We start from the raw sequence: 20,811 nt of genomic DNA on the forward strand, positions 1-20,811 counted from the left end.
TATAAAAACACCTGGGGGTGGGCGAAGGGCATGACCAGCAAACAATCATAGAAGGTGTGTGTTATTTTCATAAAAATACGGTCGTTGATAAACAAGAAAAGAGGATCAATCTCAGTGGTAATCCGGAAAAGGCAAATTTTTCTGATATCACTTCTGGTCACATGCACACTATGGCTGGGAGAATTCCTGCATATACTTGAAACATATTTAACAACAATTTGAAAAACAATTATTATTTACTTCATTCACACACAAATACAACAAAGCAAAATAGTCTTCTAAGTTTATTACACTTTACCTGTTTCATCAGTTCTTTACCCATATCGTTCCCCACAGACTCCTGGATAGAATGCAGAACAAGTCTATATAATGAAATGGTATCTTGACACTGGAAACACTGATGAAGGATTTTATCTAAATTGCCTGCTCTCCCAGCACTGTTGGAATTGAGAATAGATTTAATTTCTTACAGATTGCCAAAATCTGTTAAAATTTTGGGGTAGACAAAAACAATGTGATTTCTATTTTTTTGTACTGTAACAGATATTAAGAGGAATTCAATAAAACATGATACAGGAAAATGGTAGGCTGCTAGAGTCATCACGTTTATTCTGGTATACCATTTAATTCAATTTAACAAACATATGCTGGGACTTATGACATGCCAAGTAACTGCTAATCATTATGGAATATAAAAATGAGCAAGATGAGGCCTTTCATCCAGAAGCATGCCACCTACATATATAATTATAAATATTATTAGTTAGTTAGCCATGCAAATTAAATGTGTTTAAAGCCAGAATTTGGAAAACATCAGGTTAAAGAAAATCAGTAAATAGGAGAGTTTGTTTTAAGACACTGATACAATACTTATCAGTAGTTTTTTTTAATAGAAAGAAGAGAAAAAAACAAAAAATCGTCTGTAGTACCTCTTAAAATAAATAATTTCAACACAAATTAAGAAATTTATAGAAAATGACTCACATTCCTGAACTGCGGTTATGTAAGCTACTGGTGTCCACAGCTGCCAGATACATCACCACAACAATGCTAACACTGGGGAAGGACAGTGGAAATACCATGGGTTTTCAAAGATTTTTTCTGAATCTTCTAAATATAAAAGTTTTAGAAGATTTTTCATTTCAAATTGATACTTAAGACAAGAATGTGGAACTAAGAGACAAGAGTACTAGATTCAATGTCTAGAAATAAGAGTTGTGCTAGGATTACCATGTTATGATTAATACCAAAACAAAGTATTCACCTTTTTTTGCCTCTGGTTGGGAATACACGAAGTAGGATGAAGGTGTACTGAAGAAAGCAATAGTGGAACATCATAATGCCTAATCTAAAGAACAATTACTAATGGACATTTAAAATAAAAGAATTATGTTTTAAGACGATAAGTCTATCAGGATTTTGAGAACTGAGACAACAGAAAATTCCTACCTATATACATAAACCTGTTGCTGTTGAGTGGATTCCAAATCATGGCAACCCCACGTGTTACAGAGTACAACTGCTCCACAGGGCTTCCGTGGCTGTAATCTTATGGAAGCAATTCACCAGGCCCTTCCTCCATGGAGCCACTGGGTAGGTTTGAACCACCAGTGGCAAACTGCTTGCGCCACCTATACCTACCTATATTCAAGGATGCCTGAAATAACATTTTTACACTTTAGATGTTGACCTCACGCACGTGAAAATAAGCACTTACGGATGGGCCCCAAGTAGGGCAAAGATCGCCTTGTTTCGCAACCCCTAGTAGGAAAAGGTTTAGCGTGATGAAAATCAGACAAATATATCCAGCAAGTTTTGATAATTCATGGCTACTCAATCTTCAGTCATAAATACAGTCACATTCTCACAGGTTGTTAGTATCACTGTTAGGATAAACAGAATCTGAGTGGCCCAGGAGACTGTTGGAATGCTCAGTTGTCAGTTTCACATGGTGAGGAAGCGGTCCGCAGCAAACACAAAACATGCAGAAGATCATTTAAGTTAATCACCACTTACCGTGCAACCATTTTGCCGAAAAGTGTGACATAAAGGGCATTGCAGGTTGTAGCAGAACGACAGTGTCGTTCTAGCTTCTTCTCCTGCACCAGTTTACCAGAAAACAAAACAAAAATACAAACACCACTCTGGAATTAAGCGGTCTTTACTACCGAGCCATCAATCAAAACCCCAGCAGAAATGACGCTGCTCCTGCCATCTCCTCAGTGACCTCACCGCCACGTAGAGGAAGGTTCTTGGCTGCAGCCAATCTTCCAATTGCAGATGGCAGAAGCAGTCGACATGGAAATGCTTTTTGCTTTAAAATACCTTCTTAACATTGTATCTTAAAGTAGGCCTTAAGACCAAACTCTTTTTATTGCTTCTTCTATACATCATTAGCATTTAACAAAGCAAAATGTATTTAACAAAGTAAATACTATTTTCCTTCTAAAACAATAGAGTTGCTATATTGAATTTTACGTCTCATATACTATATTTTGTAGGAAAGCTGATAGTGAAAGATAGCATCAAAATTAAAAATTCCTACCTGCTCTTTACTCAACTGAATGTCTACAGAGTGGCATTCTGCAATTATAATAGATTTTGCATCTTTCGGATTTAAAGGATCAAGATGAAGTGTAGGCCACAACCTTTTATTTAAAGAAAAGAAAAATAAAATTCTCTTCTAAAAATACAACAAGAGTTATAATATACCAACAAAACAAGTTGAAATTCATTACAGAAATTAAATTTTTTATACTGTCTTTATCAAATAATCAAAACTAATCTGTTAATCATATTAAGTAATACTAATCTATTTCACTCATTTTAATGTTAAGTGTATCATTACTTTCAACAAGTAATCACAACAATGTTATAAAATAAACAGCATATATACTATACAGCTAACTAGTAAAACATTTCTAGTTCTATGTTCTATACTACCAGTAAAACTAAACATAAGTACTGGTACCTGTGAAGAGTAGGACAAGACACAGTCTTTGCCCACCAGGTACTTATAATCCAGTTAGAATTTAATTACCACCCCCAGCATGCATTCTCAACAGGGGTGGTGAAAACTGGTTGGGGAGGTGCAAAAAATCTTACTCTTTTTATGTATAAAGCACAGATAAACATCCATATCTCTTTATATACATAAACTGATATATAATATATGTGTGGTATTAAAATTTCATGAGGGAGGGTTAGGGGAAAAAATGTCTAAAAAGGCTCCTTAAAAGGGGCAAAAATATAACATGATTGACATAACTGATGTCACTGAATTGTACACATGAAAATGCTGAATTGGCAAATGCTGTGTTATCTATATTTTTACAAACAAAAAAATATCACACAGTAGGAAAAAAAGGGACTGGCAAAAATAAGTCGAGAAACACTGTCTTACAGAATTTGACCACTGGGTTCCTTTTTTGAGTATAAGTGAGCTTGCATTTCAGGATAACAGATCTCTAGTCTGGCTCTCTCCATGTTTTTCCTCATCCATAATTTAACTGCCTACTAGAAATCACTACTTGGAGCTACAATAAGCAGCTTGAACTAATCATGTCCTAAATCTATACTCATGATCTTTCCTTGACAAACCTGCTCCACCTGTGTTTCCTATTTCAGTTAATGGAACCACAATTTACTTAACTTCTCAAGTCAAAAACTTGGGAATCATCCCAGCCTTCTCCTTTTCTCTCATATCCCAGATCTAAACTCTCACTAATCTTACACATTTTTTTTTTTACTTCATACACTTCTCCCTGTCTTCACTGCTACTTATGCAAAAAATAAGAAAAAAACAAACATATATCAAAAGGTTTTCCTTGTTTGTACTTAAAACAGTTCATGTAATCTGAAAGAACTAAAGTTAGCGTCGTACCTCCATGCTGGAGGGCATGTTTCTACATTCACAGAAACAATTACTCTTACATTCACTGGCAGTGGGTCTATCAGCCATTTCATGTGTTTTTCAACTTGCTTAAAAATATAAAAACAAAATTCAATCTATTAATTGAAAATCTTTCCAAACAACCCAATAATTGCTCCCCAAGTAAAGTGAAATTCAAATTAGCATTCTCTTATCAAGGTAAGACCTTATTTTTGGAAGATAAAGCTCAGAATGTTAAAAGAACAAAGCAAAGCACTATTGTCACTGCTCTGAATTCTGAACATAAGGCTCTAAAAATACGTCAAAATGACCTACCCTGGCTAATTGTATAAATTTAGCTGGTCTTTCCCAATAAGACACTTGTGTCTTACTAGCAAACAGTGCATTTTTTATCCACATGCTTTCTCCCTAGATGTTAAACAAAAATAAACAGCATGAACATTTTCTTCTCATAACACATAATTTAAAAGCCTGCTATAGCTATTACTGATAGTTTCACCTCTTTCTGAGTGTATTAATACGTTAGTGTATTAACAGGTTACGTACAGAGTAAAACCAGTACCTGAACTTGATCTATAGAATCAATAATGATGATGATGCTGCCTTGATGACGAGCAGAGAGTTTTTCTAGCCAATGTGGAAATTCTTCCAGAAGCTTAGCAGGATCCAATGTCAAAGCAGATACTGACCAAGAGTGCTGCATCAGCTACCAGATGAGAACACGTACAAATTAAAACTACAATATCTCTACTTTTTAAACCAAAATTGAGACACTAAGAGGACCCAAATGTATTGAACCCTATTTTTAACCATATACAAAATCAAAACAAATGCTTAATATTGAAAATTGGTTTATCATCAGGTACTTATCAGCCCCAACAATCTCTGAATAGAAATGAAAATTCTGATACTTCCAAAAGATGGCATACTATACCTTTAAAGTTAGTCGTTTGATAATCAAGGAAGACTCTGAGCTGGTTGACATGGGCCTCCCCACAAAATGAGAAAGAATTAGCATGTTAGGGGAACTCTTCTGTTGTAACTGAATCCTGAAAGAAAAAGAACTTTTACAAGACTGGTGAGGTTCATTTACTGTCAACAACAACAAAATTCACAACATACTAAACATCAAGTGCTACCTGTCAAGATTCACATGATCAGTCACTTTTTAATAGATACAGAGATTTCCATTTTACCTCTATTTTAAAATCCTTGTAAATAAACTTAAAAAAATTGTAGATTCATTTCAACAACAAATTCAGATTAACTAACTTACACCAAAACAGTTTACACTGGAGGTTAAGGTATTAGTAAAATGAACATTAACCTTTAATTAAAGATATGCTATTGAAGGAAAAAAGATGTTTCTTTGTTAAGTACTAAAATATTATTTCCCAAACATAAATTTAAATTAAAGGACAATAAGAAAGAAACAATTATACATGCTAATTCTTCAGTAAATAACAATTATGAATGAAAACATATATTCTTACTAAAACCCACTGCTGTGGAGTCGATTCCAACTCATAGCGACCCTACAGGACAGAGCAGAATTGCCCCATAGGGTTTCCAAGGCTGTAATCTTTACAGAAGCAGACTGCCACATTCTTCTCCCTCAGAACAGCTGGTAGGTTCGAACAGTCGATTTTTCAGTTAGCAGCTGAGTGCTTAACCACTACTCCACCAGGGTCGCTATGAGTCAGAATTGACTCGATGGCACACAACAACAATATTCTTACTACTTTAAAAAAATAAAATAAAATGAAAGTTTATTAGCTTATATGAAGCTTAGTCCATAATTGAAGAACTAGACTACATTCAGAACAATGATCGTCCTTCATTTTGATGATGTAATTCACTCTACATAGTCTATATTTGTCTTATTGTTTCAAATATCTAAAATCCCAATGGAACTTTTAAAATGAAGCAAATAATTAAAAACAAAGGTACATCACCTCCCTAACTCACCTACTTCCATGCCACACTGACCTCTCCCTCACCTGGCAATCCTTTAGCTCCTACCTACATCATTTTTGTACAGCATCATGAATGCTCGCATTTCCTATCCCTTTCTTTCTGTATGTTCACTCTAACATCCAAATTATATAACCTATCATTTAACTTCTTTTTGTTTTTTTTAATGTTTGGTATAAAACCCATTGCCATCGAGTCGACTGTGACTCAGTGACCCTATAGGACAGAGTGGAACTGCCCCATAGGGTTTCCAAGGAGCGGCTGGTGGATTTGAACTGCCAACCTTTTGGTTAGCAGCTGTCGCTCTTAATCACTGCACCACCAGGGCTCCAATGTGTAGCATAGGCCATGCAATGGCCACAACAATGCACTCAAACATACCAACAATCATGAAGATGGCCAGAACCGGGCAATGTTTTGTTCTGTTATACATAAGGTCGCCTTGAGTTGGCATTGACTTGATGGCAACCAACAACAGCAGCAGCAACAAAGGCCACATAGGAGGCAGACAAGCAGTAATACATATCACTGAAAGAATTCAGTAATTCAAACAACGACGACGGCAAGAGTTTCACTGCACTGCATCATACCACTTTGACAAAAGAAGGGACTTTCCAGAACCGGGTCCTCCAGACACAAGAAGGGGTGGAATTGGTGCTGGTGCCGTCACTAGATCATTAAGGCGCTGGTAATACTAGAAACAAAAATGAATTTAGATTGTGAGGACACGTGTGCCTCTTAGAATACTAAATACAGTCAACTTCTGATTATCCTCTGAAAATATTAAAGAAACGCTTCATGAGAAAATGAAATCTACTTTTAGTCAATTGGCAGCCTTATAAGTATTTGTTTTTATGGTTGGCTAAATGTGTCTGAAGCAGTAAACTAAGAATGAGCCTCCACTTCTTCTACACATAGTGTTGCTGTAAATTAATGGGTGAGGGACAAAACTTAAGATTCCTGTGGGGTTTTCCAACATTCAGATGTTTTGCAGAATGCTGCAGGAAGGTTGCTGTACTATACTGAAGTCCCTAACCACAAATGGCCTTCAAGGCCCAGCAGGCATCCTACATCTCCTTGAGCCCATCTCAGTTTCTAGGAAACCCTGAGAACAGGCCCAAACACAAGCAGATTTTGTGTAGGACGCTGGAGTTTTCCAACCTGCTCCAGACAATGAGGCTAGGATAGGCCCTCTGAGATCTTTCTGAAATTTACTGAGTTCTATGGAACATCCAAGAATTCATGTTCTCAGACATTCAAAACTGGTTCAGAACTGAAAAGGACACACCCAAAAAACCAAAATATCTAAATACTTACTAAAACTCTCAAGGGAATTTCCAAAGTCATCTTGGGGGTTGAGATGTTTATTAAGTGTACTAGTGGTCTAAACGATAGCTGATGAGGAATTAAAAAAACTTTAAGTTGTTTGTGGTAGCTAAAATTTTTTAGGGTAGCTAAAATTTCCAGCAACTACAAAAATGATTACTTCACATAGTTCTTCAATCAATTTTTCTGTTTGTCATGTCTAAATACAGAATATGTTCACCGAAAACTCAAACAATTCTGATAACAATGATGCTTCTGAAGGAGCAAAGGGCTTTATTGGTTCATTATTTCATAAACCCTAATAGCTTAAGTCATGAGCCCATCCAAAACCCATTTACGGACCCATGGTTCCCAGTTAAGACTCCCTGCTATAAAAGTAAGAACAGAGACTTGGAACCAGATCCAGATTCAAAGGCTGGGTCTGCCATCTACTCCTCATGTGCTCTCAGGCAAGCCATCATCTGAACCCCAGTTTCTTGCTTTATAAAATCATGATAATAACACCTCTCTTATAAAATAACAACAAATCTAACGTTTGTTATGTGTCAGGTACTGTGCCAAAGACCTCACATGTGTTATCTAGCTTAATCCTCACAACAACCCTATGAGGCAGGTACTATCAGTTATTCTCACTTTACAGATAAGAAAATCAAAGCTTACAGTTGTTAAGTAACTTGACCTCCATAGTCAGGAAATGGTAGAGCAAGGACACAAACACAGAAAATTTCTATAAAAATACAACTGTTAATGTAAGCTACTGTGATATTCTTTAATATATTAGTTCTTACTTATATTATTAAATAGTCTTTGAATTTGGACATAAATTGTTCATGCGCTTCAAATTCTGCTCATTTGTTTAAATATTTAAGGATGCTGATTAGGTCGATAAAAAGGGACTAATCTGCCTACTGCATAAACTACTGTGATTTGTTTTCTGAATGTTTGATATTTCAATTCTTCCAAGAATTAGAGAAATGGATAGCCTTACTGCTTTTATCAAGCTTCCTAGAAATCCTAATCTTGGCCTAGATAAGGTGCAGATGGTGGCATGATAAACATGTGGTTTATAAATCCTAATCTGTAAATAAAAATGTTTGATGTTCGTAAGTATATTTGAATCTCCTGCATTTTTCATTTGGTACAAACCTGAGCGCGTGTCTCAAGATAGATAATCAAGCCATGAAGGCAGACAACTAGCATAATCATTAATCTAGATATGTGAAAACACAACCATAATACAGCCTTTAAGTTGTGACTGATCCTTTGTTGGAACGATATTCCATATGCTTACTTTCTCGAATCCCAACTCATGCGCTGAATGAGAAGCCTGTTGAAAAGTTTCCATTTGCTCCTGTTCATCATGTATGTCCCATAGAACATCACCAAAATCATCTTCTTCTGGAATGGAATTTTCACTGCTCAAACCCCGAGACTCCAGGTCTGTGTTCTCAAAGCCAAGTATGTCCTGAATATCAAGCACAAGCAATGAAAACGAAGGAAGAGCATGAAGACCTTGAGCACAGGTTAGCACACATGCCTAAAGTGGCCTCACCTACTGAGGAAGGCAAATTCAAGCCCTATGGCCTTTGTATAATACCTACAAGCATAATTTATAATTATAAAAATAAAGAAAGCAAAACTTGTGAAAGCAGAAACCTGTGTAAGGTGGAAACCTGTCAGAGAAGGAAAACGCCAATATTTTCCATAAATAGAGAGCGACAGAAAAGTGGTAAGACTGCAGCCTTAGGCGCAGTTCTCACAAAGGCAGAAACTTGTGAGACCCAGAAAAACAAGACAGTCCCGTGGAGTTCTAGCTCTTACAGGACTCACTGTATTAAAAATAATAAAAACAAAGATATCTCCCTTTTATTATAAAGAAATCTAGAGAGGTATTTGATTGGCATGGAATTTGTTTTCTAAAAAATGTTTCCTAATATCTTTAGTTGTATCTGGCTGGGGAATAATTTTAATGACTGTGGTAACGCTTAAGAAATATGCTGCTTTATGTTTTTATAAGAATTTAATTATCAGTGGGGTTTCTTGACACAAAGTATCTCTGCTGTTATATCTAATCTTTATATTAGATCTGTGAAAACATACTGTCCTTCAACCGTTAGAAAATGATAAATATGTCCATTTTTACTTCTGCCATTCATTCCACTCATTTTATTTATCTTAGTTCCAAAATTCACAAGATTGTTGAGAAGATCAAAATCGGTGATGTCAATCTTTACACTAAAGAAGGCTATACAAATGTGTTGCCAGGAATTATATCATTAGCTTTGGGGCTCACTCCTTTTCTCTGATAACAATCTCCATACTTATAATGCAAATTAATTAGAAAAGACCATCTAATCCCTTACTTCTGAAATAGGGTCCACGGCACCACAGGAGAGGTCTCAGGAGGTATGGGTAACCCCCACAGGCTAAACACAGTACATCTTCCTACAGTGCCCATTTCATTTGAAGATGAAAAAACAAACAAACAAAACTTGTTGCTGTCAAGTCGATTCTGACTCATAGCGACCCTACAGGACAGAGTAGAACTGCCCCATAGGATTTCCAAGGTGTGGCTGGTGGACTTGAACTGCTGACCTTTTGGTTAGAAGCTAAGCTCTTAACTACTGAGCCACCAGAGCTCCAATTTGAAAATGAGGCGGCTTATTATCATTATTAATATTTTTGCTGATATACAATTTAAAACATGATTTTTTAATATTAAAAATAAAGAGATATAATATGGAGCAGAATATATAACTCACATAAAATTTCAAGATAACACTTAGGCCTTCATAGACATTTTCAGCTTGAGACACCCTGTATGATCCACGTTCCCAGGCTCCTAGAGGTGAGCTTTATACTAACAGGTACACTAACTTGCATCAAAATAGCCCTGTGAGATAAGAGATAAAGATGCACAGTACTAGTAATACCACGACGGACCCCCAACAGAAACAATGGTGCTTTTCCTGGGTGTTGTTTTCAAAAATCAAACTAGAGGTTTCCTCTGGAAAATCTAATTTTATGGAAAACAGTCTTAAAATATTTTAGATGGACTCTTACAGGAAACGTATATTTACCTGTTTAATAATCTTTTCCACGTAAATATAAGTTTTATATACTCCTTCTGCAGGATCTCCTGAGTGATCAATGATCTGAGGAAAAAAAAAAAGTTTAACAACAAGAAACACCACCACCACCAGCAGCAACAACAATAATAACAGGCAGAGGAGGCGGGGGAAACACTTTGCTAGTGTCTATTATATGCCAGGCACTGTTCTAAAGTACTTTACATGTATTTTAGCTCATTTATCCTCACAACAACCCTATGGGGGAGATACTATTATTATCTCCATTTTACAGAGGAGGAAACTGAGGCAAGTTAAGTAACTCGTCCAAGGTCACACATTGGCCACATGGAGTTTTTATTTTTATATTTTATAGAACATTCAGTTACATGGCATTTTGTGTAAACAGTGTTGCAATAAAAAAGTACACATTTTTTGCCTATGTGTACAAATTTTGTCTTAAGCATTTTCGTACCACTCAATATACATAACCTTCAAAATGTATCAAAATAAACTTTTATGCCAGTAAAGCTGTCATTCCACAAAAAAAGAAAAAGAAAAATGGTATTTTTATTATGTGAAACAGTAGTTTTCTGAGTTTACTGGAAGAAGAATGCCCTATCTGTAGTGAACATATGTACTGCTAATAAACGATCAACATTAGATAAGGTTACAACAAGGCAATGGTTTTAGACAACATACCAACTGAACGGGCAAGGGAATTTCTCCTATTTTACATCTAAAATCATGGTACAGAGATCTTACTCATTTTTTATAAAATGAGTTCATCATTCTAGTGTACTAATTCTTAAAAGCAATATTTATAGAATAAAGGGTTCCATATCTCACGGGACCTAGCAAACTAGGCTGACATAAAATAATTAAAGAATGCAATGGCCCTGGAGATTAACTATAACAAAAATGCACTTCTTTCAGTCTGAGGCTCTTCGGTTTAATCTGTCATGCTGGCCTCAAACTATCTTTTCCATACCAAATAACGTAAAGAAAAATGCTTCAATTCACATTTGATTTTCTTTTCTGGCTGGACACAGAGAAATAAAACTCTTGCCAAGATCCTAGAGTTTATTTCAATTTCACTCTTAACATTAACTATACCACATTTACCAAGCTATCTCAACGCACGGTAACGTGAAGCCTGTAATCTCTGTTCTAAAACATACTACACCATGCATCTAGGGATTATCAAATCCTTCTCACGTCCATCATCTGTTTTTTGTTTTTCCCAATACTCTTAGGAAAGATCGCTAGGAAAAGGCTCCTCCTTATACAAATCCTTGGTCAGCAGACAGACAGACTCTGCTTGGGAGAACAGCAGAGAAAAGAATCTGATTTGTCCACACACAGACTGTACTCGTTAGCCACATGCTGTAATTTATTCCTCTCTCTCTCATACTCGTTGCCACAGGGAAGGAGCCCTGTAACACAGTGGTTAAGGGCTGGGTTGCTAACCGGAAGGTCAGTGTTTCAAACCCACCAGCTGCTCAGTGGGAGAAGGATGTGGCAGACTGCTTTCATAAGACTTACAGCCTTGGAAACCCTATGGGGTAGTTCTGTTCTGTCCTATAGGGTCACTGTGAGTCGGAACTGACTTGACAGCAATGGGTTTGGTTCTGTTTTTGTTTTTCTCTCATAGCCCACATCTAACATGTTAGGAAATCCTGTTGGCTCAACTGTCAAAATGTGTCCAGAATCCAACCATTTCTCTCACTTCCTCTACCGTCACCATGATCCTAGCCACTAACATCTCGAGTCTGGAAGACTGCTGTAGCATTCAGGTAGAGCTCCCTGACTCTGCCTTCTCCCACCACCCTCCAAACCATGGTCTATTCTAACACATCAGCCTAAGAAATCACTGTCCGATCCTGTCATTCTTCTCTTAAACTCCTCCAATGGTGCTCCATCTCATTCCAAGTAAAAGCAAGGTCTTCAAAATGCTCTACAAGGTTCTTTACCATCAGGCCATCTGTTACCCATCTGACCTTTTCTCCTACTAATCTCCCTTGACTCCCTCTGCTCCAGCCACACTGGCTTTCTTCCTCTCCCCAAACATGCCAGGCTCACTCCCATCTCCTGGTCTTTGCTCTAGCTCTTTTCTCTGCCAAGCATGTTCTCTTGCCTGATATCCACATGACTAACTCCTCCTCCTTTAAAAATTTGCTCAATCTCACCTTCTCAATGAGGCCTTTCCTAATCATCCTATTTAATTCAGCAACTGTCCCTTTCCCTGCCACCACAACTCCCATCTCCCTAACCCTACTATATTTTTAAATCATTTTTCCATAGGACTTAATCACCTTTAACATACTAAGTATCTTATTATTGTATTTACTGTCTGTATCTCCCCACTAAAATCTAAGTTCTACAACTTTATTTTGTATCCAAGCACTAAAACAGTGCCTGGCACATAGCAGATGCTCAATACCTGTTTGATGAATGAATGAATGAGTTGATTCATATTTAAGTTCACAAGACATATGGATGTAAATACAAATTTATATAAAATATCCTTAACTTCCTAGTTTTTGTTAGAAGTCTCACTATTTTTGCTATTTGTCTCATCAAGGTCCATGTATAAGTTTAAAAACCAAACAACCTCTGAATTTTACCTTGGCTTTGTTGGTCTTGTTTAGGTTAGAAATTTGATCAATCAATTGCTGGACAGAGTCAGAACTGACTTCCTCATCCTCCAAACGATGATAAATTAATCGTGGTTTTCCTTCAGGGTTTTTCAGAAAAGCTTCTTCACAGTCTTCTGACAAAAAGCTAGATTGGAAATCAGCATTATGTGTGCTACACTATACCATTAGCGAACAGTCTATCAACCTAAGTGCCAATAATGGGGTTTACTTTAATGACTAATGGCCAGAAAAGACCCAGTCGCAGAACAAGCAAGTCTTTCCAAAAATGAATGTTTTATAGCTTTGTTCTAGCTTGGTCTTAAAATACAATGCGTTCATTAGGAGACAATAAAAGCAGGTACAATAAATTGTGCATTAAATTAAATTTTACAGCTTGCATAACTTTGTTTCATTCTTTAAACCTTAAAAAAAAAATCTCAAAAATACTGTTAAACATGGCTCAAAATAATGGATCAGACTCATGAGGCTTTGCAACTGAATGGAAAACATAATTCCCTTTACAAACACATGATTTCCAAATTAAAACACAAATATTATCAGCCCCAAGGTTTCAGGATTTTTCTCTTCTCTAGAGCTTTAGCCTTTTCTCATCCAATAAGTGACAGGCACCCTTATATTCAAGATACACTACAGAAAAGAGTTGGTGGCAAATGGGAGAGGTTAGATGGCTAGCAAAAACCTTGACAGAGGTAAACTTAACTTTGCTACAGTACAAAACAGTATAGTGCAAAATTATACTTTGTACTACTATCTAAATTCTGGAAAAATCTGAGTAACCTACTGGAGTTTTCTGTACTGCAAGGAAAACTACAACCAATTCCCCTTTCTAGGAAGCATTAAATGAAACTTTGTCTAGAGAGTCAAGTGTGTATGTGTGTGTGTATGTGGGTAGGGAGGAGCTATTCCATGATTCAGAATTTGTGTAATCAACTTAAGTACCACCCCTAAATATAAAACAGAAGAAAATAATATTCTGCTATATACTTCTATGCCATTCTAATATATCCAAATCACAGAAGTGTTCCATGTTAAGATCATTTCGACCACCTTCTGTAGAATTTTGAAATTTCAATGGATCATCTGTGATTGCTTTGGGAGAAAAGTCTGGGGCCTACCTGAATACAAAAAAGCAGACCTTCTGTCAAGGACAGGTTCCTACTTCAAAACCACTCCCTACAAAACTGACGCATGGTACTCAGATAAAATCATATGATGTCTGGGATTTGGTACAAATAATTTGGTGGGAGAAAAGTAGACTGGGTAGAGATGAAACAAATTGGTCATGAGTTGATAATTGGTGAAGCTAGATAGTATATCAGGTCAGCTAAAATGCTGATAATTTGCCCTTTTAGGACTCAGTCAGAAAGTGGCTTGAGTAGAGAAAAATGTGGGAAGGAGAGAAGAAGCTGCTAGAGAGAGGCCACTCTGTGAGCATGGAGAAGAGTTAAAACACTGAGGCTGACCAGTAATGAAGACAGTTCATTCACAGAAAAAGAGTTCCTGTGTAACTAAGTTCTATGAGGAGACTCTATGGGCTATCTCTATGAAACCAAGAACTGAAAGAAACCAAAAATAAGGCATAAGCCCTGAAAGGTGGTACAATTATCCTCTGGGCACTGAAGCGTTCCCAAGAGTGAATGCTGCCCCCTTGAGAAAGATGGATGATGCACTGAAGAAAACTAGTCTCGTCCCCTGTGCTGCCAGGATCAAAGCCTGCAGTCCAAAGGAGAAGAAGCCTTCCCTTCTATTTAGGTTCAAGCATGAATGTGAGCCTGCAATGCTCAACAAGGGTCCTAAGAAAATGAAGGCACACTCATCATGGGCAAAATATACCCATTTTGAAACCCTTATCTGGAATATTTCTACCTAGCCAGCCTCTCTTGGACTCTCCATATTTTAGTTCCTATTCTTCATTGTAAGAGATTTTTTTCTCCGATTCTGCCATGAGGGGATGCGGGTCAAATTAAATGCATTAAAGAACATGTGTAAAAGCAGTGTCAGAAGTCTGACCACTTTCCCTCTACTGTACCTTCTCCAGGGAGCCCCGCTGGTACAGTGGTTAAACGTTCGGCTGCTAACTGAAAGGTTGGTGGTTCAAAGCCACTAGCCGTTCCATGGGAGAAGGAGGTGGCAGTCTGATTCTATAAAGATTTACAGATTTGAAAACTCTTTGAGGCAATTCTGGAGCCCTGGTAGCACAGTGGTTAAGCGCTACGGCTGCTAACCAAAAGGTTAGCAGTTTGAATCCAACAGCCACTCCCTGGAAACCCTGTGGGGCACTTCTACTTTGTCCTATAGGTTGCTGAGTCAGAACTGACACAATGGCAGTGGGTGTGGCTTTTTGGTATCTTCTCCAGTGAACGACAACCGAGAAGCATGGCACCTGAGTTCCTCACCAAGCATGACCTCCTACCTACTTTCCCCTCCTACAACTATGTATGTTGTTAGCATAGCTTGCTCCAAATTCAATTATTTCAGATCCCAAAGACCATGAATTTTTAGCTATAAAGTTTTGCAGATGACAGTTGATTAATGTGAGTCACCAGTGAGCAATATCTTCAAGTAATTCAAGTGTACCACCTGCACACAGGAATAATTATTGACTGGGAAAGTATTTCTCCATGGAGATCCCAAGCTGTTCAGGGGAGATTTTTCTAGATTCATCTTTTGGGAAGGATGGGGGAGCCATGAGGAGACGTGAAGGAGCCATCTAGGAGAAATAAAACCCCCGAAGTTTGTTTGTAGTAAAGCCCACTCCTACAGCCATACTTCTTGACAGTCGTGAAAGAAACAAGTAACGAAATAAAATAATTAGCAAATGAAATAAGAAAAATTAAAGTAAGGGAAAAGCAGAGGTTAACAATAGACTAATTTTCAGACATCACAATTCTTATTCTTTAAAAGAATAAAGTTTTTAAAAAATCTAATAGAAATTTTTAAGAGAGAAACCAAAATCTGTCAAACAAAAGTAACAAAACACAAAAGAAATGGGAGATAAAATATTAAAGAGTTTAAAACAAGAAGTTAAAACCAAAAATAAACGTTCAAAGTATACAAATGATCACAATATTTTGTTAAAAAAATGTAGATTAAAGGTGGGGAAAAAAACCAGATGGTTTCAAGGATTAAAGATAAGAAATAAATTAATAAAGAAAAAGAATCTAACAACAAAGAACATATATTACCATCTGAGACAAAATACTACCAAGATATTAAGTAATAAAACAGGACATCCTCTTAATAAATATAAAAACAAAATGGAAAAAGAAAAGGGGAGGAGGATGGCTAGGAAAGAAATCCAAGTGGAGATAATCAAGCTGAAGGTATCCTTAAACATGGTTTGGCTGAAGGCTAATTTATCAGTGATTCCCTGCTCACTTGGCCTCCAGGCAGAGTCAAGGATCAGTGACAGGTACTACAGCATCCTCTGGTAAAGCTTAGGGCCCCACATACTTCCGCACACAGTGAAAATCAGAGCTGGACCACAGTAAAAAGTAAAAATGCTTTGGAAAGGTAAAATCCATTCAGATAATAAACCTAGAAAGAAAAGTTAACTTCTTATTAAGTCTATTTTGTCTCTTATCTATATATCTAGTTGGTAAAAAAAAAAAAAAAAAAAAACTTTAACCGCAGACAGATTTATTGATGTGATTATATTCACATTATAAGAAAACTGTTTCACTTTACTGGGCTTATTTAAGTAGCAAGCTCCTCAGATCATTTATGATTTAACACCCATCAAACGTTCAAGTACATACGCACCACATAATGGTCAAATATCTCTCAGTTTGTATCCAAAGAAAGAAAACAGTGAACATTAATGCTGATCACTGAAATATGGGTCACCAATTTGCTCTGTAAAGGGCCAGATGGCAAACACTTCAGGCTTTGCAGGCCCTATAGTTTTTGTCGAAATTACTCAATTCTGTTGTTTTAGTGTGAAAGTAGCCATAGAAAATATGTAAGTGATGAAAGTGGCTTTATTCCAATGAAACTTTATTTACAAAACCAGGAGCTGGATGGATCCTGTCTGGTCACAGTTTGACAGTCTCTGATTAAAATAATCTTTAAGTTAATGACATCGCTCTTATGATCCTATTAAACAAGTTAAACAGTATAAAACCAAAAACCAAACCAAACTTGTCGTCGAGTCGATTCCGACTCATAGTGACCCTACAGGACAGAGTAGAACTGCCCCACAGAGTTTCCGAGGAGTGCCTGGTGGATTCGAACTACAGACATTTGGTTAGCATCCATAGCTCTTAACTACTACGCTACCAGGGTTTCCAGTTTAACAGTATGGAACTTTTAATTCTTCATTTTATTTAAGTGTGAAACACTTACAGAATTTATTGAATTTCATGGATTGTTTTTGATCATAACAAAGCAATTAGAATTTATCTTTGAAATTCATTTGGCAATCTCAATTCTATTTAAAAGCTTAACTCCTATAAAATATTATAGACTTCTTTTCAGCTTACCTTGGTAAAGTTAAATGAATGAATAAAATTACTAATGAGCTCTTTTCAATCTCCCATTTTCTTACAGTGAGGTATTGATTTTCAATATCTATTGGAAAATACACAGCTTGGAAAAAATATCCCATTGTCTCGCACATTCTTTTAAGTTTAGGTGAATAGTCCTAAAAACAAATTAAAACATATAAAAGCACAACTTATTTAACTAAAGAGCTACTGAGTGTTACACTACTTAAAATAAAAAAGCATGTTTTACAAGAAGCTATATTGGATATCTCCTAGTTTAAATTTTAAAATAATACAATAACATGCAAAAAAAATCTTGAAGAAAACATGTTTTCTCTAAAACAAACATAATAATAGCTTAACAACTTGGCTGTTTTCTAGCTCAGAGAAGTTATTTCACAGTAAAACCTAAAACAAACAGAGAAAGTATTAGGCTATTTGCTTTAATATTTGTTTACTATCAGTTTATGAGCAATTTCTGTTTCATCATTACTTAAAAAAGTAAAAAATATAAATTCATATAGTAAAAAGCATTCACCATGATATACTAGAATACTAATACAGATATAAATTAAAAATATGTTGTTATAAAAACAAATTAGGTTACTAAGTAATGATGACCATTATTATGCAAAAAATTAGTAATTCCTTCAAAATGTCCTTGGGAAGCCTGTGTTCAAAGAATGGGTGGAAGGTTTGTGCTTTAAAATATTTTCTCTTTTTACCAAAATTAAAGAATATCACAAAGTAGAGCTATAATGAATTTATTAATCAACAACCTGGAAGATATTAATATAGCAGGTGTAGCACATGACATGTAGATTTATTTCAAATTCATTTACAGTGGTTGGCAAACTTTTTCTGTAAAGGCCCAGATGCCAAATATTTTTATAAAATAATAACAACTTGGCTGTTTTGGCATGGGTCTTTGCAGTCTACTTGGTCTGAGTCACAACTTTCTCTGATGTTGTAGTGTGAAGCAATCATAGATAATACATAAACAAATGAGTATAGCTGTGTTCTAATAAAACTTTATTTATAGATACTAAAATTTGAATTTCATATTTTTAACATCACAAAATATTATCATTCTTGTAATTTTTTTTTTCAACCATTCCAAAATGTAAAAACCAATCTTAGCTCTGGTCATACAAAAATAGGCGACTGGCTAGAATTCGGCCCCAAAAAAACCTACTGTTGTTGAGTCAATTCTGACTCATGTCGACCCTATAGGACAGAGTAGAACTGCCCCATAGAGTTTCCAAGGAGTGGCTGGTGGATTCGAACTGCCAACCTTTTGGTTAGGAGCCAAGTTCTTAACCACTGTGACAGATTACAATTTGTTGACCACCCCCTTACAATAATTTCAGCATTGAAATATTAAAAACCCTGCCAAGAACTACATTTTGTTATCATCTGAAACAAATTCAACGATAGAGATGGCAGATATTAAAGCTGGCACTCTCAACAAGGGTCTGAAACATCGGGTAGAATGTACAATGAAGCGTCTGAAAACCTAAAGGTCCAACACCTTGATTTGATATTCAAAACTCTCTACAACCAATTAGAATCTTCTTTTTCTGTCTTCGATCCCAACTTCCTACTCCCAGAAAGTTAAAACCAAAACCAACAAACAAAACAAAAAGAACCCTTGATTCATAGCACCTACTCTTCTTTAATATATGGATAATACGGAAAAGGATTTTTCTCTTAAGAAAAGTCTGAGATGCTTCCTATTCTTTAAGACATTTAATCTAGCAGATAACAAACTACTTGGTTAGATGTAGTAAAATCATAAATAGAATAAAATATTAACTTGTTTTCTACATCAGTAAATACAGAATTTAGAAATATCCCCACCTTAAGAAAAAGCTCCATTTCAGGCTGGGTTTCCTCCGTATATATGAGGTAACACCTGACAGTGTTACTCCATAGAGAATGTGAGAACAAAGGAGTAACTTGTAATAAACTAGCCACAGCAATATCCCAGTCATCTGAAAATAAAATTTTTCATAAGTTCATGAAAAATCACCAGAAAACATTGGACAGGATGATTCAAAAGGAGTCTGAAAAAACACAATAGGCATCACAGAATGGAATTTGATCTCACATGTTACTACTGACACAGCTTCTAGAACTACATACTAGAAGTCGGTTAGTTCTCTAACCTCAGATTCTATCCTGAAACTTGAAGCAACGAATGTCACCACTGGTCTTCCCTGGCGTACCAGTGGTTCCAGTCAAATGTCACGGAACTAGTTTGCATGAGAGGTTCAATTAGTTTGCTACTTGAGGGGAGCCCATACTCCCAGGCTGGCTTAAAATGAAAGTATGCTATTTAGCAAGAATAAACATTTTAAGACACACTTGGCTAATTCAAAAGGCACAATTACAAAAACCATGTTCATTTTGTGAACAAATAAATAATTTTAGTTTTAGTAATGTCTTAGGTCTGCACGGATACTGAAATCGTGACCAGATCTTAGAACTACTGTGAACACCAAATTATATAACAGTAAAAATATTCTTTTGATTAACAATACTATACGACTTAACACAGCTTTTTGTATTCTTCTCCTTAATCTGCTCTAACTTCAACACCATCAAAGAAGCTGATTCTCAGTTAATCTATGTTATACTTTGGCTGCTCAACTAAAGTACCTGAGAATTCTGACCAGCAGCTCAGTTACTAGAACCTGGTTGATCAGGCTGGCCAGGTGTGTTAAGGGAAGGCACCCAGAACACAAAACTCACGCTCTGCTGATGGCAGTTCTCTTTTTTACAAGATTACAGTACATGAACATTCACTACAGGGAGTCAAGGTAATTGGAAAAAAGCACGTATTACCTCTGTTGACGTTCGCGAAGGGTCCTTCTACATCTATAGAACTATGGGCGAACTCAGGGCCTCTGAAGGACTGCTGGAGCTGCATCATACTCCCTATGGAAGGCTCGCTTCCCAAGGCTCCACCAGTCCAATATTCACACTGGGTTCCAGCAGCTAAAAGCAAGGAATTTTATCTCATGAAAACCAAATTACTGAATGTTCAAAATCTCATCACATACTCTGAACAAGACTCCTAATTTAAAAAAGACTAGATTATAAACACAACAAAATTCAAACTTTAATGATTTTGAAAGTGCTCTGCCGGTTAACATAATTCTGGTTATCATCTCAAATTCTAAAAAGGGATTAAGATATGAAAGATGAAAAAAATAAGAAAGAATAAACAAAGGAATTACAGTAAGAGAAAGACGTTAAAAACATCATCCCCCCAAAAATTACAGAAACTATTTCTAACTGTACAGTTTGGATTACACCTCAACATAAAGAAAACAAAAATCCTCACAACTGGACCAATAAGCAACATCATGATAAATGGAGAAAAGACTGACATTGTCAAGGAT

General features: G+C 36.2%; 1 protein-coding gene across 1 annotated transcript in view; it reads right to left on the reverse strand.

Annotated features, from left to right (window-relative positions):
• The window catches only part of NPHP3 (nephrocystin 3), a 43,115-nt gene that overhangs the window by 14,154 nt on the left and 8,150 nt on the right, over positions 1 to 20,811 (reverse strand). Inside the window, exons 4-16 of the mRNA XM_004381405.2 lie at positions 20,252 to 20,404; positions 19,265 to 19,398; positions 17,402 to 17,562; positions 12,888 to 13,044; positions 10,273 to 10,347; positions 8,484 to 8,657; positions 6,457 to 6,560; positions 4,827 to 4,941; positions 4,455 to 4,598; positions 3,884 to 3,981; positions 2,546 to 2,648; positions 2,017 to 2,099; positions 299 to 437 (exon numbers count right to left, since the gene is read on the reverse strand). Coding sequence (XP_004381462.1) covers positions 299 to 437; positions 2,017 to 2,099; positions 2,546 to 2,648; positions 3,884 to 3,981; positions 4,455 to 4,598; positions 4,827 to 4,941; positions 6,457 to 6,560; positions 8,484 to 8,657; positions 10,273 to 10,347; positions 12,888 to 13,044; positions 17,402 to 17,562; positions 19,265 to 19,398; positions 20,252 to 20,404 — 1,640 coding nt within the window. The remainder of the gene's footprint in view (positions 1 to 298; positions 438 to 2,016; positions 2,100 to 2,545; positions 2,649 to 3,883; positions 3,982 to 4,454; positions 4,599 to 4,826; positions 4,942 to 6,456; positions 6,561 to 8,483; positions 8,658 to 10,272; positions 10,348 to 12,887; positions 13,045 to 17,401; positions 17,563 to 19,264; positions 19,399 to 20,251; positions 20,405 to 20,811) is intronic.

This window comes from Trichechus manatus, unplaced genomic scaffold (genome assembly GCF_000243295.1).
Source record: "Trichechus manatus latirostris isolate Lorelei unplaced genomic scaffold, TriManLat1.0 scaffold00084, whole genome shotgun sequence".
NCBI lineage: Eukaryota > Metazoa > Chordata > Mammalia > Sirenia > Trichechidae > Trichechus > Trichechus manatus.